Source organism: Apteryx mantelli, chromosome 12 (genome assembly GCF_036417845.1).
Source record: "Apteryx mantelli isolate bAptMan1 chromosome 12, bAptMan1.hap1, whole genome shotgun sequence".
NCBI lineage: Eukaryota > Metazoa > Chordata > Aves > Apterygiformes > Apterygidae > Apteryx > Apteryx mantelli.
The window spans coordinates 12,421,720-12,441,553 of NC_089989.1; the positions used below are offsets into that span (position 1 = coordinate 12,421,720).

The 19,834-nt window shown below is 38.3% G+C and overlaps 1 protein-coding gene across 3 annotated transcripts; it reads right to left on the reverse strand.

Annotated features, from left to right (window-relative positions):
* Positions 1-572: 572 nt before the first annotated feature.
* On the reverse strand, positions 573-19,492 carry NEK4 (NIMA related kinase 4). 3 transcript variants are annotated; one of them, XM_067303236.1, is made up of 16 exons: positions 19,371-19,492; positions 15,645-15,911; positions 14,490-14,687; positions 13,547-13,654; positions 12,719-12,873; positions 11,874-12,015; positions 10,479-10,901; positions 9,114-9,167; positions 8,749-8,892; positions 7,711-7,848; positions 7,257-7,323; positions 6,745-6,851; positions 5,291-5,379; positions 4,438-4,643; positions 2,700-2,833; positions 573-1,586 (listed from the first exon to the last, which is right to left on the reverse strand). In XM_067303236.1, exons 1-16 carry the CDS (start codon positions 19,425-19,427, stop codon positions 1,494-1,496), a joined length of 2,382 nt encoding a protein of 793 aa, XP_067159337.1. In that variant the 5' UTR covers positions 19,428-19,492; the 3' UTR covers positions 573-1,493. The 3 variants fall into 3 exon arrangements, with proteins under 3 accessions (XP_067159337.1, XP_067159336.1, XP_067159335.1); XM_067303235.1 differs by having other exon boundaries at positions 11,877-12,015; positions 19,335-19,492; XM_067303234.1 differs by having other exon boundaries at positions 19,335-19,492.
* Positions 19,493-19,834: the final 342 nt, after the last annotated feature.

Sequence of the window (19,834 nt, forward strand, 5' to 3'; positions counted from 1 at the left end):
CATGAAGGCTCTATAAATGTGGCTGGTGTTTTAATGAAGTCACTGGGAAGGTAGGTGGGGGGGTGTTGGAAGGCTACTCGAGGTCACATCTCACTCCAGTATTTTACTAAAAAGGAACACTGGCCTAGAAAGCATTAAATCAAGTATAATTAAAGTTATTGCCATAGCCTAAAACATTATTATATACAGCTAGACTTGTATTAAACTAACTCATTAGAAGTATCAGCAGTGGCAGTTTGTCACAAGTCTTGTAAAACAGCACAATTTCCCCCCTATTTTTCCCCCTTTGCCCCCAAATCCATGGTTTTGAAAAATGTTAAGAATTGGAAACTGTCCTAGGATAGGAGATGCCTAAAAATAAACTCACCTGTGCAGAGAAAATAACATCTTGACTCTGCATAATGCAGTAGCTGTGGCTCTTGAAGCCCTGTAACTTGAGCATTTAGCATGTAAAAGGCAGCAATTGTTGCACCTTTTGAGCACTGCCTGTCACTTTAATCTCCTCCGATAGGGGCTACAAGTTCTGATATTTAAGCTAAATCTCTTTTTGTAAAGGCAGGGAAAGAGACAGGTTGTGGTTTTAAAAATTTATTTTACAAATTCAATTCCCTTGATGACTTAATTATCCTTTAAAAAGAACTCACGTGCTTTCTCAATAATGATGTTACATGACAAAACCTGGGTGCATGTAGTAACACAATCTAACAAATGTGCATGGCAAGGGAAAAGCTAAGACAAACTTATTTGACTAAATGGCCCTGATCTTGGACACTTTCATTCCTAAAAGGAATTAGTACTTGTAAGGGGAAGGGATATTCTCCAGCCAGGAGGATGGTAACCATGGCTGCTCCTTTCAAACATATTCAGGCTTGTTATTAAGTGCTTTTCACCACCTTTGTGATTGCCTTAGCAATAAAACACAAAAGCTAAGGCCAAAGTCACTGTGCTTGAAAGCAATACAGCAACCCCCTTTAGCATTTTAAATTAGCAATTTACAGAATCTACAGGGGCTTTTGGTGTGCAAAACCCAGGAATTGTTTCTTCTTGCTAAAACTTCATAGTTGGTGTAATAGCTTATACCCTAGCACCCTATAACCTTGGCATAGATTTCTGTTACTGTATTTAGTATATCACCATACCAAAATGCTTTATCTATGACTAATTCAAACCAAAACATTTTTTTGACACAACTTTCTATACAAAACTTGGTATCCATCCATCTTCGCATCTGTAAAATAAACTCTTCTAAAGTTGCATTAAGAGAATAAGAACTAAACATCTCAGAAGTTCCTCTTCCAAGAAAGTGACAGCCTGGTTCACATTTTAACATGGAAAATATTATTACAACTAATGCTGTAATGTTTTTTCCAAGCTTACTCCTTTTACTCCAGCAAAGAAAGTCAAAGGATAAACATGCTTCATATGCTGGTCCAGTCTATCAAGCAAGCTATAAAAACTGTGTTCTTCTCTCTAAGGGAAAAGTTTTAATCTGGTCAGAACTTCACATTTTCTTCAAGAAATTTCAAGTGGCGTGCCTTCGCACTGTAACTTGCATACTTTTCTCCCATATGTTCCCGCAACTGCAGCTATTTAGAATACAAGAAAAAAAAAAACACCTTGCATTAAAAAAATAAAAACAAACAGAAACTACCCAAATATTAACAAAAGAACAGCAAAGCACTCAGCTGGAAACATCAGGTGAAGTTTGATCACACAGACATGACAAGAGATAAATGGAAAAGACACTCTTTGTTGTCTGAGGGCAAAGGATGTTCCAAATCCCACCTGACAATTGTAAATACAAGTCAAATCTTTACTGGTTATACTTAGCCATGCAGTATTTTATTTGTAACCGGTTTTTGAGTCAGATGAGCTGTAGTTATTGCTCACTCATGTATATTAAGAATGAATATTAAACTGTTTTTCACTTTGGACATAAGGAAAACTATGCAAGTAATGTCAAGACAAAAATTACAGTCCAAAGGGAAATGATTACTGGAGAAACAACAGCATAAAAGTACTCAAATTCCTTGCTTCTTCACAAACTAAGGACTATGATATAATTCTAAAGTTCCTTTGGTTCCTGCAGAATTTATAGTTGAACCTAGTCTACATTCAGAATCAACTTTGTAAAGACTTTTTACTGGGCAGCAGGCAAGAAAGCATCTGAGAAAGCTTCTGTATTTCATGACTGCCATCTTTTAGGGGAAAGCTGTATAAATGCTAGGAGACTTGGATTCATTCTGCTCATTAGCCATCCTTTTTGTTTATTTGGGTACTGTTACAGACTTTTCTATGGCAAGGCTAGCAGTGAAAGATAATCTAGGCATTAGTAATTGGTAATAACAGCCTTTACTGTTGTTGTCATTAGTCTTTGTTCCCCAGCCTGTCATTTTGTTAACAGCTTCTATGTGTTTCTCATGAGGTACCTTTTACATTCGAATTTAAAAAAATACATTTTTTTTTCTTTTTGAGGTGTCTGTTAATTTTTTTTTTTTATTTGAGTCTTTCTACAGCTGCAGACAGAAAATGACAATATACTTAGGCCCTTGGCCTGCCAATGACTGTATAAACACTAAAGCTTTTGGGGGTCCAGGTTTGCATCACTGTATCAATATCTAAAAAGGAAAAAAAGCAAGGACTGCTCATTTATCTGGGTTTATAAGAAATTAAACAACTTTAATCTGTGAGACATTCACCTCTCTCTTCACTTCATCATCTTCTTCCATGATGTTGTACACTTTCTCAAGAAGTTTCACTCCCAATCCTTGCACCACATCAGATCTTAGGATTTCAACCATCCTCCTGATCTTTTCAGGACCTGATAGCACACCTATTTAAAAAAAAGTCGTAATAATTACATTCGATATAATCAACTTTCACAGTCCACGCCTGGAAGAATATGGGACAACATTTTAAGTATCATGAAAGACTTCATGAAGATGGTTTGTATGGAACAACAATGTCTAGCTGAACTGACTAGCTAGAATAATCAACAATCATGGTCAATCAGAACTACACAGACGCTAACTCCTAAGACATTGTACAGTACAAAGTCGATGCAGAGACAATTTGCACAACTAGGTCTCTGTTTTCAGCTGGTTCCTGTACACTAAATTAGTTTTTATTCAAATAATGGTATTTGGATAATTCTGCCTAATCATAGGAGAATACCACACAGATATTTTTAAAATGATTCAGTCTTTCACACAGCAAACATAAAAAGTTTAATCAGTACAAACGTGAATGGCATCAGTTCTGCCATCTGCCCGTTTCTCTCAACAACCTTTAAATCTCTTGTTTCTCAGCTGAAACCGCCAACAAAGATGGTCATTTTATAAGGGAAGGCCCCCACTAGGAATTGAACTGAGAACACTAGTGCTTTTTTTTTTTTTTTTTTTTAATTAATGAAGTCACCAACAGTTAATAGTTTCTCCTTTCACAGGCTGGATTTCCTTGTGAAAATAAAATATCTGATCTAATTAAGCTTCAGCTTAGAAATGCAGTAGCCCCGTCCCATCAACCCCAATGGCAGTAAATAGCTGGAAGATCTTACTATTTATACATAATATAAAGAATACTTACAATGAGAAAAACTGACAGAAGAAAACCCTACCACTCAAGTTTGCAGCTTTAACATTGTCACATCTGTGCACATTAGCGACAAAATCTTTCACTGTATTTTACGTCTAGCTATGCAGAACCAACGTCAGAGTAGCGCGCTCTCATTGTTTTGCTGATCACCAGAGTGGCTATAAGCAGAATCCTTGATGCTTAAAACACATGAGCAAAAAAAGATCTCAGACTTCAAAAAACTTACTTTCAGCTTTTCCACTTATCTTCTGGTTTGCACAGTAAATGCAGTCATAGCAGCTATATTTTTTGTTGCTTTTTGGAATATAAACACATATTTAAGGTCTGGTTTTGGAAAGCGATTCGATTCTTGCTGTGGGAAAAATCAACTTCCGTAAGATCTGCAGTGAGAATGGACTTCTATACTCACATAAATCTCCAGTGTGTTTAAATGCTGGCTTGTGCCTCAAGTTCAATTTCAGCTTTAACCACAATTCACAAAGCTTCACAGCTATCAAATCATTTGGATGCCTTAAAAATCTTACTTTAAAATACTCATCTCCTTTGAACTGTTCATTTTGGAGCTTCTAAGTACAAATCACATGGTGAAAGACCATATTGCAGACCAGCTTGCTCTCTTCATTAACAACTGCATAGATCACACACTCCTTTCACTGGCAAGCAAATCACAACTAGAGCAGTTCTGTACACAAAGAAAGTTGTTCAGAAAGCTAATTACTTCTAGGAGTATTTTTGAGATTTAAGAAATGAGAGCGGATTGCCTTCTGTTGTCCACTAGCAGGTTTTCTTTGGTAAGCAGCAACTGACAACCACTCATTTAAAAGAAATATCAGAGCAACAGACCTGAAGGAAACTCTTCAAATTTGAATTCCTCTAATTCATCGGATGATTTTCCATGCAAAATCAAAGTGTCTCTGTATTTTCTATGAAGTTTAAACTCTGAGGCTGGAGGTGAGGTTACACAGCATTCAGAATTCTCCTTAGAGTCCATTTTCAGTGTCCAAGTCATTAGCTCCACCAAATCATTCATTTCATTCATACTGCTTTTTCTAGTAGAGGAGAAAAAGATGCAATTCAGTCACCACTCATGATGCAACTTCCACCTTGCATTCAGAGGACTTCCAATAAATTTGGTGAGGTCCTGCTAAGTATTTCATGTTACTTTTTGTTATGCAGTTTTATCAATAGAAACATTGGTAGTATTTCATCTAATAAAGGTTCAGAGATGCATCTAGCAACAATTCCCAACCCTATCAGCTACCACTACCTGCGTGGCTGCGCCCATGGTAATGCAACAGAGAATATTTTTTGAGAAGTTGCTCACATTGACAAAATCCAAAATAAATACTTCAGCCTCAATCACAGTGAGAAAGAAACATTTGGCATCTATGCAACGTGTGCTGTTTAACGCATCCTGACAGTACATATCTTCTGATGCTGGAAGACTGATTTCCTGGAAAGTTTCACTTGCCAAAAACCAGAGGCACACAACCAATGCACCAGGAAGTTCAGCATGGAAAGTTCACAGAAGAACAAATGGAGTTTGTTTTCTTTATGTAACATGTGCTTCTTCATAACATCACTCACTATGTAAAGATCAGACATGAAAGCAATTTCTGCAAATATTTTTCCACTCCAAGTCAAGATCCAATACAGCAGATAAAAACTCCTGCATGGTATTAAACAAAACACTTACTTCTCCTTGGAATCTCCATCAGACTTCTCTGTAGAGCTTGTGGAAGAGCTTAACTCGTCATCAGACAGGCAATGGATTCCTTTTTTTTTCTAAGTGAGGAGGGAATAAATTACTTTTGAGAGTTAGGATTTTTGTCTGTTATCTGTATGGCATAAATTACTTTTCTTATACAGAAAAATACCTTTCATCAAGCATACTTTTACCGACTTAGCTTGATAATACTTCAAATGTATAACTTCTGGTTTTAACTACAAGCTAATAAACACCACATCATGAACATACTTTCATGAAATGCTTATTTAGCTAGTTTTACATCTCAGTCATGCAGTTTTAACCACAAAAAATGCTTTGCCAAATGCCTCTATCAAAAACAATTAAATTAGGTAAGAATTGACAAATATAACCAACTATATTATAAAGCCACTATCCTTAGCCCATCTATCAGTCTTTATACACATACACATATTTTAAAACTGTATTTAAATATTATTTTATTGATTCAGTAACTTCCCCATATGCCCTAAAATATACAAAGAGCCTTTAACCAAGCCTTTACCTGGGTCTCTACAGTTTTGTGTTCCGTGCATAGCACAATATGCAAAAACATCACTAGCACATGCACATATAATTAGTGCATACTAAACTGATGTAACCTCAGTTTATGAATGCAGATGAGGTTTTTGTTTTTAGATTTTATCAGTTATAAGCATACACATGTAGGTAAAACATGCAAAACACTTTTCATGCAAGCGCTGAGCTGAGGAAAATGGAGCCTATGCTTTGAAATTTTAGACTAAAATTTCTTCGCTGTTATTTTTTTGCATCTGTTGTTAATAATGTTCCCCGATGTTGCATCAGATTTCACCCCTATGTTCGTGATCTTAGAAAGGACTTTTTAAATTAGACAAGGAAGATAATACTAACAGAAACTATTCATTTTCATCTAGCACCTATTCCTTATTGTCAGCACATAAATGTATGCACTTAACAGGACTGCAGCTTAAAAAATAATTTTCAAACACCACTACCAAAGCAAGATTAGATGTACCAAAGCTAAAGGTAGTGTGTAGATAACAGCATCTTAAAACAGACTATTCACCTATTACAAAAATGCAGTTCAGGATAAACTTTTCCCCCCACAACCAAACAAATAAACCCTTCAATTTGGAGAGTTTATAACAACTAGCTCTCTCTGTGAAATCCCTGTGAGCCTTCGTCTCAGACAAGTGGAGTGAAAATGGGCAGTGAGCGCTGAATTTTAAACTGATCTAGCCAAACAAAAAGGTGGATTACAGATCCGTACTCCAGCCCAGGTTTTCTAAAGCAGTATCTGCAGAGAACGGTGCATTCTTATTGACTGAGAGGTTCTTCCATGTATAGATTTTTTTAATACCATTTTCTTCTCAAATTGTGCCTGCATTTAAATATTTCAAAAACAGATGACCCCAGTTTACCTGAGAAATACTGGGATCTGATGAGGACTGAGCAACTTTAATATGATTTTCCACATGTGATTTTGCTTCAACTACTGCACTATTTGATGTTCGTCTTGCTGGAATCGCTGAAAGGATGACATTTTTACAATATTTATAACTTAGCTGCATGTATTTTGAATTAGTTTCATGCTCATGCAAGAAGAAGTCTATCACCTGGCAGAAGACAGGCGGTAGGTATTCTGCTAACAGAAAACACTGACGCTTCTATCTGAAAGGTGCATATCCTGCGCTTCACGAACATTTCAAATACAAGTTGTCACCACTAAACACAACTGAATACAACTGAATAAGAAGTAGAAAAATATGGACACGTTAACAGAAATTTTTATTTAACACCAGAACTAGACCCTTAGCGCATCTTTTTGAAAAAGTTAGTGAAGAATAAAGAACAAACAGTGAGTTAGAATTTCTTCACAGAGAAATTACCAGCCTCTATATATAGAATGTTAACATGCAAACATAAAAATTACCAGAGGGAAACATCTCTTCCTGAGACTGTTTTAGCCTCCTACGCTCTCTCGCTGACAAGGGCCGTTCCTTTAAAATAAGTTAATTTGATATTAATTAGCAATTGTCACAATCACTTTTGTTATCGATCACCTATAAAACAAAAAAACTTCTTTAACTGAACATGCAAGAGAGTGCTACTAGAGTAGATTTTCCAATTAGCTAACAAATGCTCTATGATTTACTACAAAATGGTCTTGGTCAACAACACAACCGATAAACATTGCAGAAAAGGAGCTTCTGACCTGCCTGTTTCAGCAAGGAAGCTTCTCATGCTGCACTGATCAGATGCAGGACAGGACTTCCATTAGGTAGAAAGTTGCTCTACGTTTCTTTACTCGCTGCGCTTATTCTTAGGGAACAAACTGCTCAGAAGCAACAAGAGACAAATCTGCTGACACAGCATTCAGTACTAACCTTTGCAATGGCAACTTGACTGGTTTTGGTGCTATTTACAGATTCAGAGACTTCAGCACCATGCTCTGCACAGCTCTGTGTTGTCTTTACATTCGCATCAGAAGGAAAAGGTAAAGGCCGAGGAGCAACTGCTCTGAACTTGAAAGAGAAGCGAGCAGAATTTATATCTACTTTCATTAAAAGTTAAAGTACTCCACAATCTACAAGTCATCATTCTTACAGAGCAAAACTAGATGGCAGAGTTTTTGGCTCTTACTGTTCCTTCTTCACATCTCCCCACTTCACCCCTGCCTCCCTTCCCTTCTCCTCATCCTTCCTCCTCCCAGACTATTTTTCAGCCAGTGACTTTGTAATAACTGTTCCCCACCCTCAAACAGCAAAATGCAAGAGAACAGCAGGATATCACACTGCAAACAAATCGCGCTCTTCTCTCTGCTTATACAGCTGATGCCTTTCCCCAAAGAGGTCCCTCTGCTCAGCAGTGTCCGGAGCCCTGGCTCACGGGCACGTGAAAGGGAAAAGATTTTCTTCCTGGAGTTTGTGCTCATAAGCTCAGGACAGCCATTACATATGTCTGTTCTAAAGTACCAGTCGCCTACCGCTCGCTATGAGCAGCCTTATCTGCACAGTCAGTGGAAGTGCTGTATGTTTTGTATAGGGACAAACAGAGTGAGAATTCCCGATGGAAATCCCTGGGAATGTCTTTTGCCTTTGCCATGCTATAATCAAAGACAACATTTCACTGTTTCATTACGACCATCTAGCACACCCACCTCAGACCTGTGAGCTTTGCTGACACTTCCAAAGATTTACACAGGCTGCCCATAAAGGACATTTTCAGTGTTCTGCATATTCTTATCAATGAAGTTATTTAGATGTACATGAAATGAGAACAGTATAAAACTTTTTTTTAAATACGTCCCATTTTTAAAAAGTAAAAAAAAAATGCAATAGCCTTAAAGGAAAGAGGAGAAAAATAGAAGAGTATTATGTTGTTTAAAGAATCATACAGTCAAATTCATTTTTGATTATCTGCACCTTCTCCAAACAGACTTTGGACAACTCCCTTTTCTTCTGCCGTCGCTGCCGTGAGAGAGAGGGTTCGTGGACAGAGCTATGAGGGTGTAAGTGAGAGGTATTTTTTTCCTGTGGGTCTCCTGAAGTTCCATGACAGACATCATCCTAACAAGTAAAATTATTTTTCAAAATGTAGACATGCCATTTCCAGATTTAAACATACATGCCTCTTACAATATCAGCACAGGCCACTTTACTATTTGGACAACATTTATCTTAATGTATCACAATACAACCAAAATAAACTCTTACTTGATAGTTAGAAAACAAGATCTGCTCTACCAGCATTTTTAAGCTACCAAACCTTTAAATAAAAAAATACTTACTTGAATTACAACAGGAACAAATGGTTCCAGCAGCTTGTCAGTAGAATCCAGGTTCTGCAATAGATAATGATTCCTCATCAGAAAACAACCAAATATTAAGGTGCATAAGAAAATCTCATTGTAGACCAGAACTCAATGAAAAGAGAATCACCACCTAAAGCAGACTGGCTTCATGAATGTGACTGTGCAGAAGTGACACTGAGCAGCCAGAACAGATATAAGACCCTTAAATCCAAAGCACAAGATGCGAGTGGAAGAGTCAAATGTATAACTGACACTTCTGAGATACACTAAGAGGAGGTAAGAATAAAATCTTTTCCTAGTTCTCTCAGCAGACTCTTCTAACACTTGAGAACAAGGGCACAGGGGAAAAAGAATTAGCCAGTATTTCTGAGGCAGTTACTATCAAAAGGAGAGCACTACTGACGCCTAGGCAGAAAGCAGTATTTCTTTAGAAATACTGTTTTTTTCAAGTTACCAACACAAAGAGTGAAAGAATAACTGGAAATTAAAAGAACAATAGGAAGCAAACTACCTTTGAGAAAAGGGAAACCAGGAGAGAAAGTAAAACCTTCCACGTTTCCATATTACTATTCCTTTCTCCTTTCTTTTATGCCTCTCTCCATCTCCTGCCTGCCTTTAGTCTCTTCCACTCCTCCCCTTTCACTGTTTTTAGCTCCTTCAAATTTTCGTTAAGTTTCTGATTACAAAGAAGTGAGAAGGTGAGAGAGAGTGCACAAAAAATAAATTAGGAAGCAATTCCAAAAGCTGCTTAATCTATCCTCTATTCCCTGGCAAACTTAGCACCTCCTACCAGAATTTCATCTAACCTTGTCACACAGAGACCAATACATTAAATTCACTTTTAAGTAACAACACTAGGTTTCACATAAATGATGGACTTACGGCTTTTGTCAATTATCTATCCAAATCATTTAGTGAACATACTAAACAGTCATGAATGCAGGACAGAAGCCTGTGGGAGCCCCATTTCACTGGCTGTCTACTCCAATTCCTATTAGTCCCCCCTCCATACTAGGACTAACTCAAGAGATTAGCCAGGCCTATTTAGGACATAGACCAGAAGTCCCAAAACTGTTCTTGCCCTCTCTCTTCTCAGATGAAAAAGAAAACTTTTGTTTCCTATAAGAACAGCATTCTCACCATCTAGATGCGAGCCCTAAAATTCCTGCAGCACGTTGCCTCCGCAGATTTGAAGCCTAGGCTCATAACTATTTAAGCATCTCAATAATCACATCAGCACAATCCTACTTTGATAGATAACCACTATGTGCAGCAGCTCTGTACATTTTAAGAGCTGGCCATTAGGTAAGTCTACATCAAAGTACAGCACAAGTGCATTACCAGGTCAGTTTGCTTTTGGTTTTTTGATACAGGCTGCAGGAGTTTCAAAGTGTCAGCATCATTATCTGTAGCATCAACAGCAGACTGCTTAGACTCAACACTTTCAGCTTTAAAAGCTTGCTTTGTTTTTTGCTGTAGTCCATCTTCCTTAATTAGTGATCTACTGTATGTTTTAGAATCCCCTGGAACATTTAAATACTTTGCTTTATTATCCTCTGGAACATGCTCACTGCCACACTTCTCACTTCCATACGTCCTCTTTTCAGATGGTAAGATATCAATATCCACTTTACTAATTGTAGCTAAGGAATCTCCCAGGCTGTTCAAATCATTATTGCTTGGTTTTCTTCCCAACTCAACAGCTGGTTTCTCTGAGGGACAAAATTTGGTGGCTTTATATTTGATGATGCATTCTTCTTCATTCTAGAATTAAAAAAGAATTACCTTTCAGATATTATACACATATAAAAGAATATTCTAAGCACCTCAGGAACATCATTAATATACCAGAGTACATAAACTATAATGAAATTATGATCACCTACAGCTTAAGAGCTTCAGAAATGCTGCAACCCATACTTTTAAAGAGATGCAGACTGTATCTGCAGATGGCATATTCTAGGCATGGGTTTATATATATGTAGCACACCCACTTTTCCCCAGGACCACAAAAGAAAAGTCATACTCTTTTGACTTTTTCATAAGAGAGGAGCCAGTAAGTCCCAGCAGATTTTCAAGATACCACATACATTCAGTACTTCAGCATTAAAAGCTTAAACTCACAATAGCGGACTCATATTACAGAAATTAAAAAGTATGTACAAGATTAATCATTCTAAAAGATTTGTTTTAACCACTGGAAAGAACTCCAACAATAAACAAATTTTCATTTGGAATCATAGTTTGTTTTTCCAGTCAAAAAAAAAAATTATATATATATATGTATATTTTAAATGATTGCTACTTGTCATCAAATAGTAGCAAAAAATTCAGCTTGGACAGAGACCTCAAATACTCCATGAGAAGTGTGGAAACATTTGTTATAACCATGCTGCATACAAAAGCTCTATGTGCTAATTCAACTGTAAGGTTACATAAAAATAATTCACATAGAGTGATAGTGGTCCACAAAAAAAAAAAAAAAAGCTGTTTAGTTAACATATTTTAGCAAAGCAGCTGCCATTAGTTTTACTGAACCACAGCTGTTTACTTGCTTGCATCTCTACCTAAACACAAATCCTCTATTAATATAAATTTTACACATTGCTAGAAATCAGATCTATGTTTTCACAAAAGCTCAAGGCATTTCATATAAAACTGAGTATCTTTTTAGGAAAAGCAGATGCATTGTTTAGAAAAAAAATACATCTATATCTATATATATATCTATCTTACCACCTTATTCCTCCTGGCTTGCTCAAAGGAATGATTTTGGTGTGCAACATTCCTGTTATGAGATTCATTCTTAACTGAGACCACAGAACAAGGATCTTTAAGTTTAGAATCCAATGTTTTCTTATGACTTTTGGCTGTTTTCCTATAAGGAATATAGTAAAAGTTGGTCATTCAGTCTCCAGCAACAAGACCTTAAGATGCTTCTTCAGATTACATCAATTAAAAAAACCCACTTCACTAAACAGTTTACATAGAGCATATAAGACACTGGGCTTTTTCCAACAGACTGCGCACAACATACTCATCTTCAACTCTGTAAAAGGAGCTTAAAAGCACTATTCAGACTCTAGCAGCAATGCACACCTGTTCCACACAGCAGCAAGATCAGTGTTATCTGGAAGCAGTAAAATAATTGACCATCTCTGACAAAGAAAAATACCTATTATTTATCATTAACAAATTAAAGAACAGTGAATAGCAAAAGGAACTTGATTGTGGAATTCTCAAGTGATAAATGGTATCAAAGAACCATAAAAAAGGATGTGTATTTCCTATCACTTCTTTGAAAGTACTGGTGCAACTTCCTTTTTTCTCTCTGAATAAGCTGGGCAATCCAAGCTGTTGCACATTCATAGTTTGCATTTGCCAAAAAAACTAGTTTCCATTCTCTTATAAATGCCTCCTATTACATTTCTCAAAGAGTCTAAACAAACTCAAATGTTCATACGTTTCGCAATTGCACATAACAGAACTAATTTTATCCTGCTATAAAAAAAAAGTTTTAAAACAAAAATCATAACAACATAAATATTTTGCATAAGATCACTGAAATGAAAATATCTTACGCCTTCGTGGCTTCCAGAAACAAAGAGATTTGCTGCTTGATATATGGCTGTCTTAGTATGCTTTTCACACTAGGTCTTTCCTCAGGCTTTTTACTGAGCATAGTTCTTATTATCTCTACCAACTGCGGGCTGTAATCCTTTGGCATGGCGGGCAGCTGTAAAAGGAAAGTGAAGTGTGATATTGTTTAACATATTTGTCAATAGGGGCTACTGCTAGATCTGCACAACAATTATATTATGCTAGGTACTTGCATAAAAAATAGTCTCGTTTTTTCATATGCTGAACGTTACCTAGAGTGCTTAACTACCTATCAAACAGAATATAGCAATTCCAAATATTTTGCATAAGAACTTTTCTTAACTTTTTCTTAATATCAGCAGTTAATGTTCTATGAATAGGCATAAGAGTCATAAAAAGACTTGTATATAAATTCATGTTAGCTTTATTATATGCCAAAGCAAGTAATACACTTCAATAGGCTAGCCTTACCTGAAAGGAAAATGGCATACATATGAACAGCGATATAATTCTTTGCACAATATTTAAACCAGAAGTAGATGGGGAAAGTAAGTCATTTCAGCCCTTTGAAAATTCACCGATATACGAGTTACACAGAAGGATAACAAGAAACTCTACCAGTATTTAAAAATGGACGACTTCCTGGGTCTAATATTACATCATGTACCACCATGAAATACCAGTCTTAAAACATGTATGACGATGCACATCAACAAAAAAAACAAAAAAAACCCAAAATAACCCCACACATTCAAGACCTTCAAAAAGCCACTGTAACCAGATAAAAAGTGTTTTAGGTAAGTTTTTACCTTTCCTTCAATAATTCGATAAACCAAAGAGTTCATGTCTTTAGCATTAAAGGCATGTTTCAGCGTAGCCATTTCGTAAACGCAGCAGCCCAGTGCCCAAACATCAGACTGGAAAAAAGGAAAAAAAAGTTTTAGGAGCTTTGTATTAATTGCATAAGTTTTACCTTCAGAGTCCCCTGCTTTCAGAGAAACAATTAATGACAGTAAGCTAAGACCAAATTCCATTGTAAATGTCTGGCTTCAGTCTATTTTATTTTTAACTTTGATTAAACTATTGTCTTCCAAATATCACTAGGTTTATTCTGAGAAAAAAAAAGGAAAAAAAAAAAAAAACAAGTTAAGTACTGTATTGGCTCTAACTGGAGAATGACAATCTTTCTATTTTTCATTAGAGCAGTTTCCCCTTAGCTCATGCTCATTGTAGATACCCAAGTTCAGGGTGCATGAGGTCTGCAGCAAGAGCTGCACAAGTATACAAAAGCAAGTTTACCTTACTTTATTTTAAACTCACAGTGACACTGCTCACTTCTCTTCTGAAAATTTATTTGTTTTTTAATGTCGCTGTTGTTATGCATAACAGGGGCTTTTGAACATAAAGCTTCCTGTCTGTTGCATAATAAATTTCCACAGTGTAGCTGTCTAACAGACTGTTATTTTTGTTTACATTGGCATGCCCGGATAAGTACAGGCAGCCTGCTGAACACTTTGGCTGCGATAAGTTATCACACGCTACTAATTCTCACCCACTGCAGCAAACTCAGTTCCATAAATTCAGTTCCCCACAAATCTCTGTCTTTTTGTTTGGACTCTGAGGACATTAAAAAGATTTGAAAGCAATAACAACTTTTTTTAAAAAATACACAAGATGGTAACGCTCTTGGACAAATGTAATAATCAAGCTGCTTAACAAAGCAGAAATAATATTTGTATCAACAGTCTCTACCTTGTAGTTGTAGGGTTTGTTAGAGAAGAGTTCAGGGCTCATGTAGTATGGCGTGCCTATGAGAGTGCTGGCCATGTCGCACTGGTTTTCCAATACTCTGGCTATTCCAAGGTCACCCACTTTGATAATATTTGTTCGCGTCAGAAAAACATTTTGAGTTTTAAGATCTCTGTGCAGAATGTGCTTTTCATGTAAATACTGAAAAAAAATATATATATATAAATAGCATTAAGCAACTCCTAATTGGCTCTTCTCCACTGAAAAGTAAAACTACATTACACAAGTCAAAGAGGGAAAATACAAACACAACAAAGCCACATATATCACTAGAGAAGACAGGAATGGCATTTCTGTGAAATCTCCCTGTGCGAGATCTTGATCTCCAGCAAACCAGGAGAAAAGAGGAATGTAAAGTTAAGGCTCAGCCCTTAACCTACTTTCTGCTGCCCTCCATTTGTTGCCATTCATTTCACAGTCTTTAGCATAACATTTTGGTGGAAAACACAATGTTAGTTTTGTCTAAATACAGGGTAGAAGATTATACTTAAGCAAAAACAAGATACCACTGTAGACTTTTGTGTATCTGACCACAGCAGTCAGCATTAAGATAGCATTTGCTGTCCAACTTCCTTATTTCCTAATGCTAATATTTACATCTGGTCTTTATTACTACAACAATTGCTTTTAAAGTTTGATAGGCTCCAAATTATTAAACTCCAACAAACTGAGATAAAATTTAATAGAAATGATGAATTAGTAGTCTAAATTCATCATTGAAAACACCAACAAAACCACAAACTGCTTCTGAAAGAAGCTGGTGGGTTTTTTTTTTAAAGCATTTTGTAAATTTAATCTTAAATTTCAAACTGGAGAAGCATTTCAGGCTAGAGCTGCAAACCCCCTGGAGGTTAACACTACCTACCATGATAAGAAATGTAGACAGAATATACAATAGCAGTTTTTCACCTACAAGAGAAAGTTAGTTTGACTGCAATGACCTGTGAATATTTTATATGCACTAATAAACATTGTAATTCTATGCTAACCAGGCCAAACTGGAATTTAAATCTGTAGACTAATCGTGGTATTTTTATACGGAAAGAGAGCCAAACTAGGTCTATATCTTAAAGATACAAAGTTGTACTTTTATTTTACCTGCAAGGCCATGGCAATCTGGACAAACCATTCCACTACCTGATTCTCAGGCAGAAGTTTGCCCTTCTGCTCTTTAAGTTTATGATACAGATCTCCTCCTTCGCAGAAGCCCATAACAATATATAACAGGCCGTCTTCCCCCTGCCAGGACTCTCTGTAGGTGACTATATTTGGATGTTTCAACTGGGATAACAACTGTGCCTCTTGTTCTGCTGCTTTCCTCTCTCGGCTGGAAGCATTTTTAAGGTTTAACTTTTTGATGACATACTGTAAAAGAAATTACAAGACATATCAGGAAAGATCCAAGTTAGCATGCAGAAGCCCCAGGAAATTCCAAAGCTCTAAAGGAAATGCAGTATTTGAAATACGCACACATTATTCCTTATGGAGGTTGCAATTGGTCTAGCAGGTATATTTTACATTTACCATTATGCTGTAAAAATTTAACAGGTGTGGCTAAATTCAATTAGTCTACCTGAATGAAGCTCTGCACAGGAATTTTGTGATGTTTCGCTTGCTTTGACTGATGTTCAGATTTATAATTTTTTCCCTCATTTTAAATAGGTGGCTATCATTCATCTCTTAAGTGTGAAATGCCGTTTTGTACATCACAGCTATTCTCAAAAACAGTTGTTTCAATAATACTAATAAATATATAATAATGTTAAGAAAAGCATGTAGTCGCATCAGAAAAATGACAATGAACGTTTAGGATAAAAGTCATCTGGCTGGACTTACTCTATTCTTCACTAGATCCTTTCATTTTATTTTGTTTAAGGAAAAGCAGTCTTCAGAAATGAAATTTATGTTCTTTGTAGAAAAAAACAGAGACTTAAGAAATAACATCTCACAACTGCATGTGAGGAACACCAATCATATATTTGAAGATGAAAAAAGTTGTTAAGCATCTCAGTTTCAAGGCTTAGATTACAAATTCCCCATTTTCATATTCAGAATAAATATCTCAAAGTGCTCAATTTATGAATGCACAAAATAATGCTGGTGAGCTTTTTAGGTCTGTCATTCTTTTCTCAAAGAACTTGCACCTGGTAGAGGAGCCCCAAGGATGAGCTGACTTAATCTTAATTGCTTTGTGCAAAAAGTCTAGAAAACTGAGAAGCATGAGAGAATAGAAAAAAGCTTCCATGAGAAAAAGAAATGGAGCAAATAGAGATGTAGTTGGAGGGCTGGTACAGTTAGGAGCACATTGAAAAAATACTGTCCCAAAAACCTGAAAGCAGGTGTAATTTAGATTTTTTAACTTCTTAAAACCTGCCCTAAAATTATCAGAAAACTGTACTAACTATATCTTGCATTTATGAGTTTCTACATATGCAGGTTTAAACTTATTGGATGAGAAATGAATTATACAGGGAAGCACAGCTGCTTCACCATACCGCGAGAGCCAAAAGTTCTTGTGCCCAACCCTAAATTTACTTACTTCTGTGTTAATGTGATTTTTTTTTTAAAGGCTACATATGAAAACTGTTATTTACGCTGCCTAATATACTAGTGCAAATATATTCCTACGGAAGTCCAGTTTTCATCAAAAATGTAATCAAAGACAAGACAAAAAAATTCTTAGCACATGTTCATCGTACTGTGTACAATCAATACTTGTGCATCAATACTTAGGGATGATCTTGTTCCCTTCCTGATGTAAACTTTGTGGTAATCACTTCTAGTGCATCAGCTTTTCGTGGAAGAGCCCGTGTCATGGTATATGTCTGACCCCACTCTTATCTGGGAACTTATGGTACCAAAACATCTAAAAAAAAAAAATATTTACTCATTCAGTTTCAGTGTCCTCTGTAACCGTCTATGCTGTCTATTCTTGGGCTGGCCCTATTAATTTAAGTTCCGCATGTTTAGTTAGTTTTCAGGAAGACTGCCTCGATACATCAAGGCAACCAAGTATGCAGAAGTCAACAGTACTTCATGATTTTGAGCATGAATTTTTGTTTCAGAAATCTGCCGTATATTAGACAAGCTCCTCAGCTCTTATAACCAGTGATACACAGCTCCAAAAGAGGAATACAACAATATTAATTGCGTACAGCATCACCTACGGTTGAGATCAAACATAATGTAGCCATTATGTACTACATGACAAGCCAACTACAACCATACCTCCAGGCATGCAAACCGACAGCTTTTAGCGTTATTTCAGGATCTGTCTTTAGACTACATATAACTGAAATGCAAAACCGTGCAGGTAGCATAACTTTAAGCTTGGTATCAATTATATTTGCTCTAATGAGCACGCTATGCTGACCACATTCCCATGGCATCTATCCTAATGCTTTTCTGCCATATTTGATACGAAATTGTGTGCAAAGTGCATTTTTTTTCCTCATTTTAAACAGTTGGAGCCACCTGACCCCCCCACAAAAAAAAAAAAAAAAAAGGGAAAGCATTTAACAGCAAATATACTTAAATAAAATGTTATTGCTTCCATAGAACATGTAACGCTACTCAAAAGCCACAACCAAAAACCCTATCACCCTGCTAGGGAAAAATGTTTATAAAAGCTGGCAAAAAAGACACAGTACAACACATCAAAATACTTAGGTTAAAACAATAGCGATAAGGAAGCGAGTCTCTTGCCAATGTTAATGATCAGTGTGTCAAAGAGGTGAAATTCAAGGACCAATACATTTAGTTGGAAGTCACCACAGTGTACTGTTTGCTTTTAGGGCCCTGAGGCCGGCAACCCTTTGAGCACGGTGGGTTACGCACGCGGCGGCTGGTCTGGAGGGAGCAAGCTCTGGGGATTCACCTTCAGACCACGGCACCTCCACTGCCTTCAGCCCCCAAGGCGGCACCTTCTCAGCACAGCAGGGCAAACCCACCCTCCCGCCACCTCCAGCCCCGTCCGGGACGTAAGGCTGACGCCAGGGTACCGCTCACCTTCCCCCTTTCTTTAGCCTCTTTCATCTTCTCTGAAAGGTGGCTGGTTTGGCCAAGCCACACACCACCACCTCCAGTTCCCACCAGAAAGGCAAAGAACAAAAAGCTGCAGTTTGACTCTGACGTGACCAAGCTTTGCCAGGTGCTGGAGCAGCCAATGCAACCGAGCACAAGCACACCATAAGCTGTTTTTCCCATCCCTGCTATTCCTTTTAAACCCCCCACACGTGGATGTCTTAAAGAAGTACGCTAACAGCAGCGACCCAAGAGCCACCTTTTCTACTTAGGGCTAAAGAGCGCAAGCTGTGTTTTCTTGTCACCTGAGGGACTCCCAAAGCTAGGTTTTCCTCCCCAAAACATAACATTATGCCGTTAAAAAAAAGAAGCAGCAGCAATGTTATTTAAGTGAAAAAAAAATGTGTTTTTAACATTAAAAAATAGCATTTTCTTAAACAAAAGTCTTAGTGTAGATGGGAGCAAAACAGCAACCCCTCGACAGGCAGCCTAGGCCCGGCTGGCCCCTGGCTGCAGCCGCAGCTCCCTCCCCGCCGGGCCACGGTCGCGGCCTCCCCCCACACACACCAGGGCCTGGCCGCGGCCTCTCCCCCGACACCGGGCCGCGGGCCCCCCCCCCCGACACCAATTGGCCCCGGCCCCGGCCCGGAGCAGGGCAGCAGCTACCCCGTCCCCCCCGCCCCCGCGGCGGGGCCCCCCCGGCCCGGTCACCGCCCGCCCCGACAGGGGGCAGTAGCGCGCCCCGCTGTCCGCGCCGGCCGCTACCTGCTTGCTGTCGTGCCGGTGCCGCACCAGGCTCACCTCCCCGTAGCTGCCCTTGCCCACGGCTCGGAGGAAGCAGTAGGCAGCCAGGGGCATCCTTCTCCCCGGTCACCGCCCGGCGGCCGGCGCCACCGGGGCCTGCCCGCCCGCCAGCGCGGCCGCCGCTGCCATAGAGATGCCCGCCGTCCGCCTTCTACCATAGACAGCGAACGCCGCGGCGTGTAGAGCGGACTGCCGTTCTTCTCTATGGTCCGAGCGTGGCGCGGCGGCCATTTTGGAAGTGGGCGAAGCGGCCATGTTAGGAGCGGGCTGGGAGCCTGAGAGAGGCGTGAGGCAGGTGGCTACCTGCCTTGTTGGGGCCTGGCTTTCCCTTCTTATCGTGGCCCAAAAAACAACGCAGCCCCCCCCCCCCCCAAAGCACAGCCCGTGCCCGATGGTCCTTTGGACGTGAGAGGGAATTGGCTCAATAAGCTCTGGGCTGGTTTAAAAGGAGCTCTTTGTCC

Bases quoted from the DNA above. Each gene is read 5' to 3' on its own strand.
- NEK4 (XM_067303234.1), bottom strand. From the start codon at position 19,427: ATGCCCCTGGCTGCCTACTGCTTCCTCCGAGCCGTGGGCAAGGGCAGC. The intron at 10,902-11,873 runs GTAAGATAGATA...TTTTAATTCTAG, and splicing joins AAGCCAGGAGGAATAAGGTG to AATGAAGAAGAATGCATCAT. The intron at 9,168-10,478 runs GTAATGCACTTG...TATCTATTGCAG, and splicing joins ACCAAAAGCAAACTGACCTG to AACCTGGATTCTACTGACAA.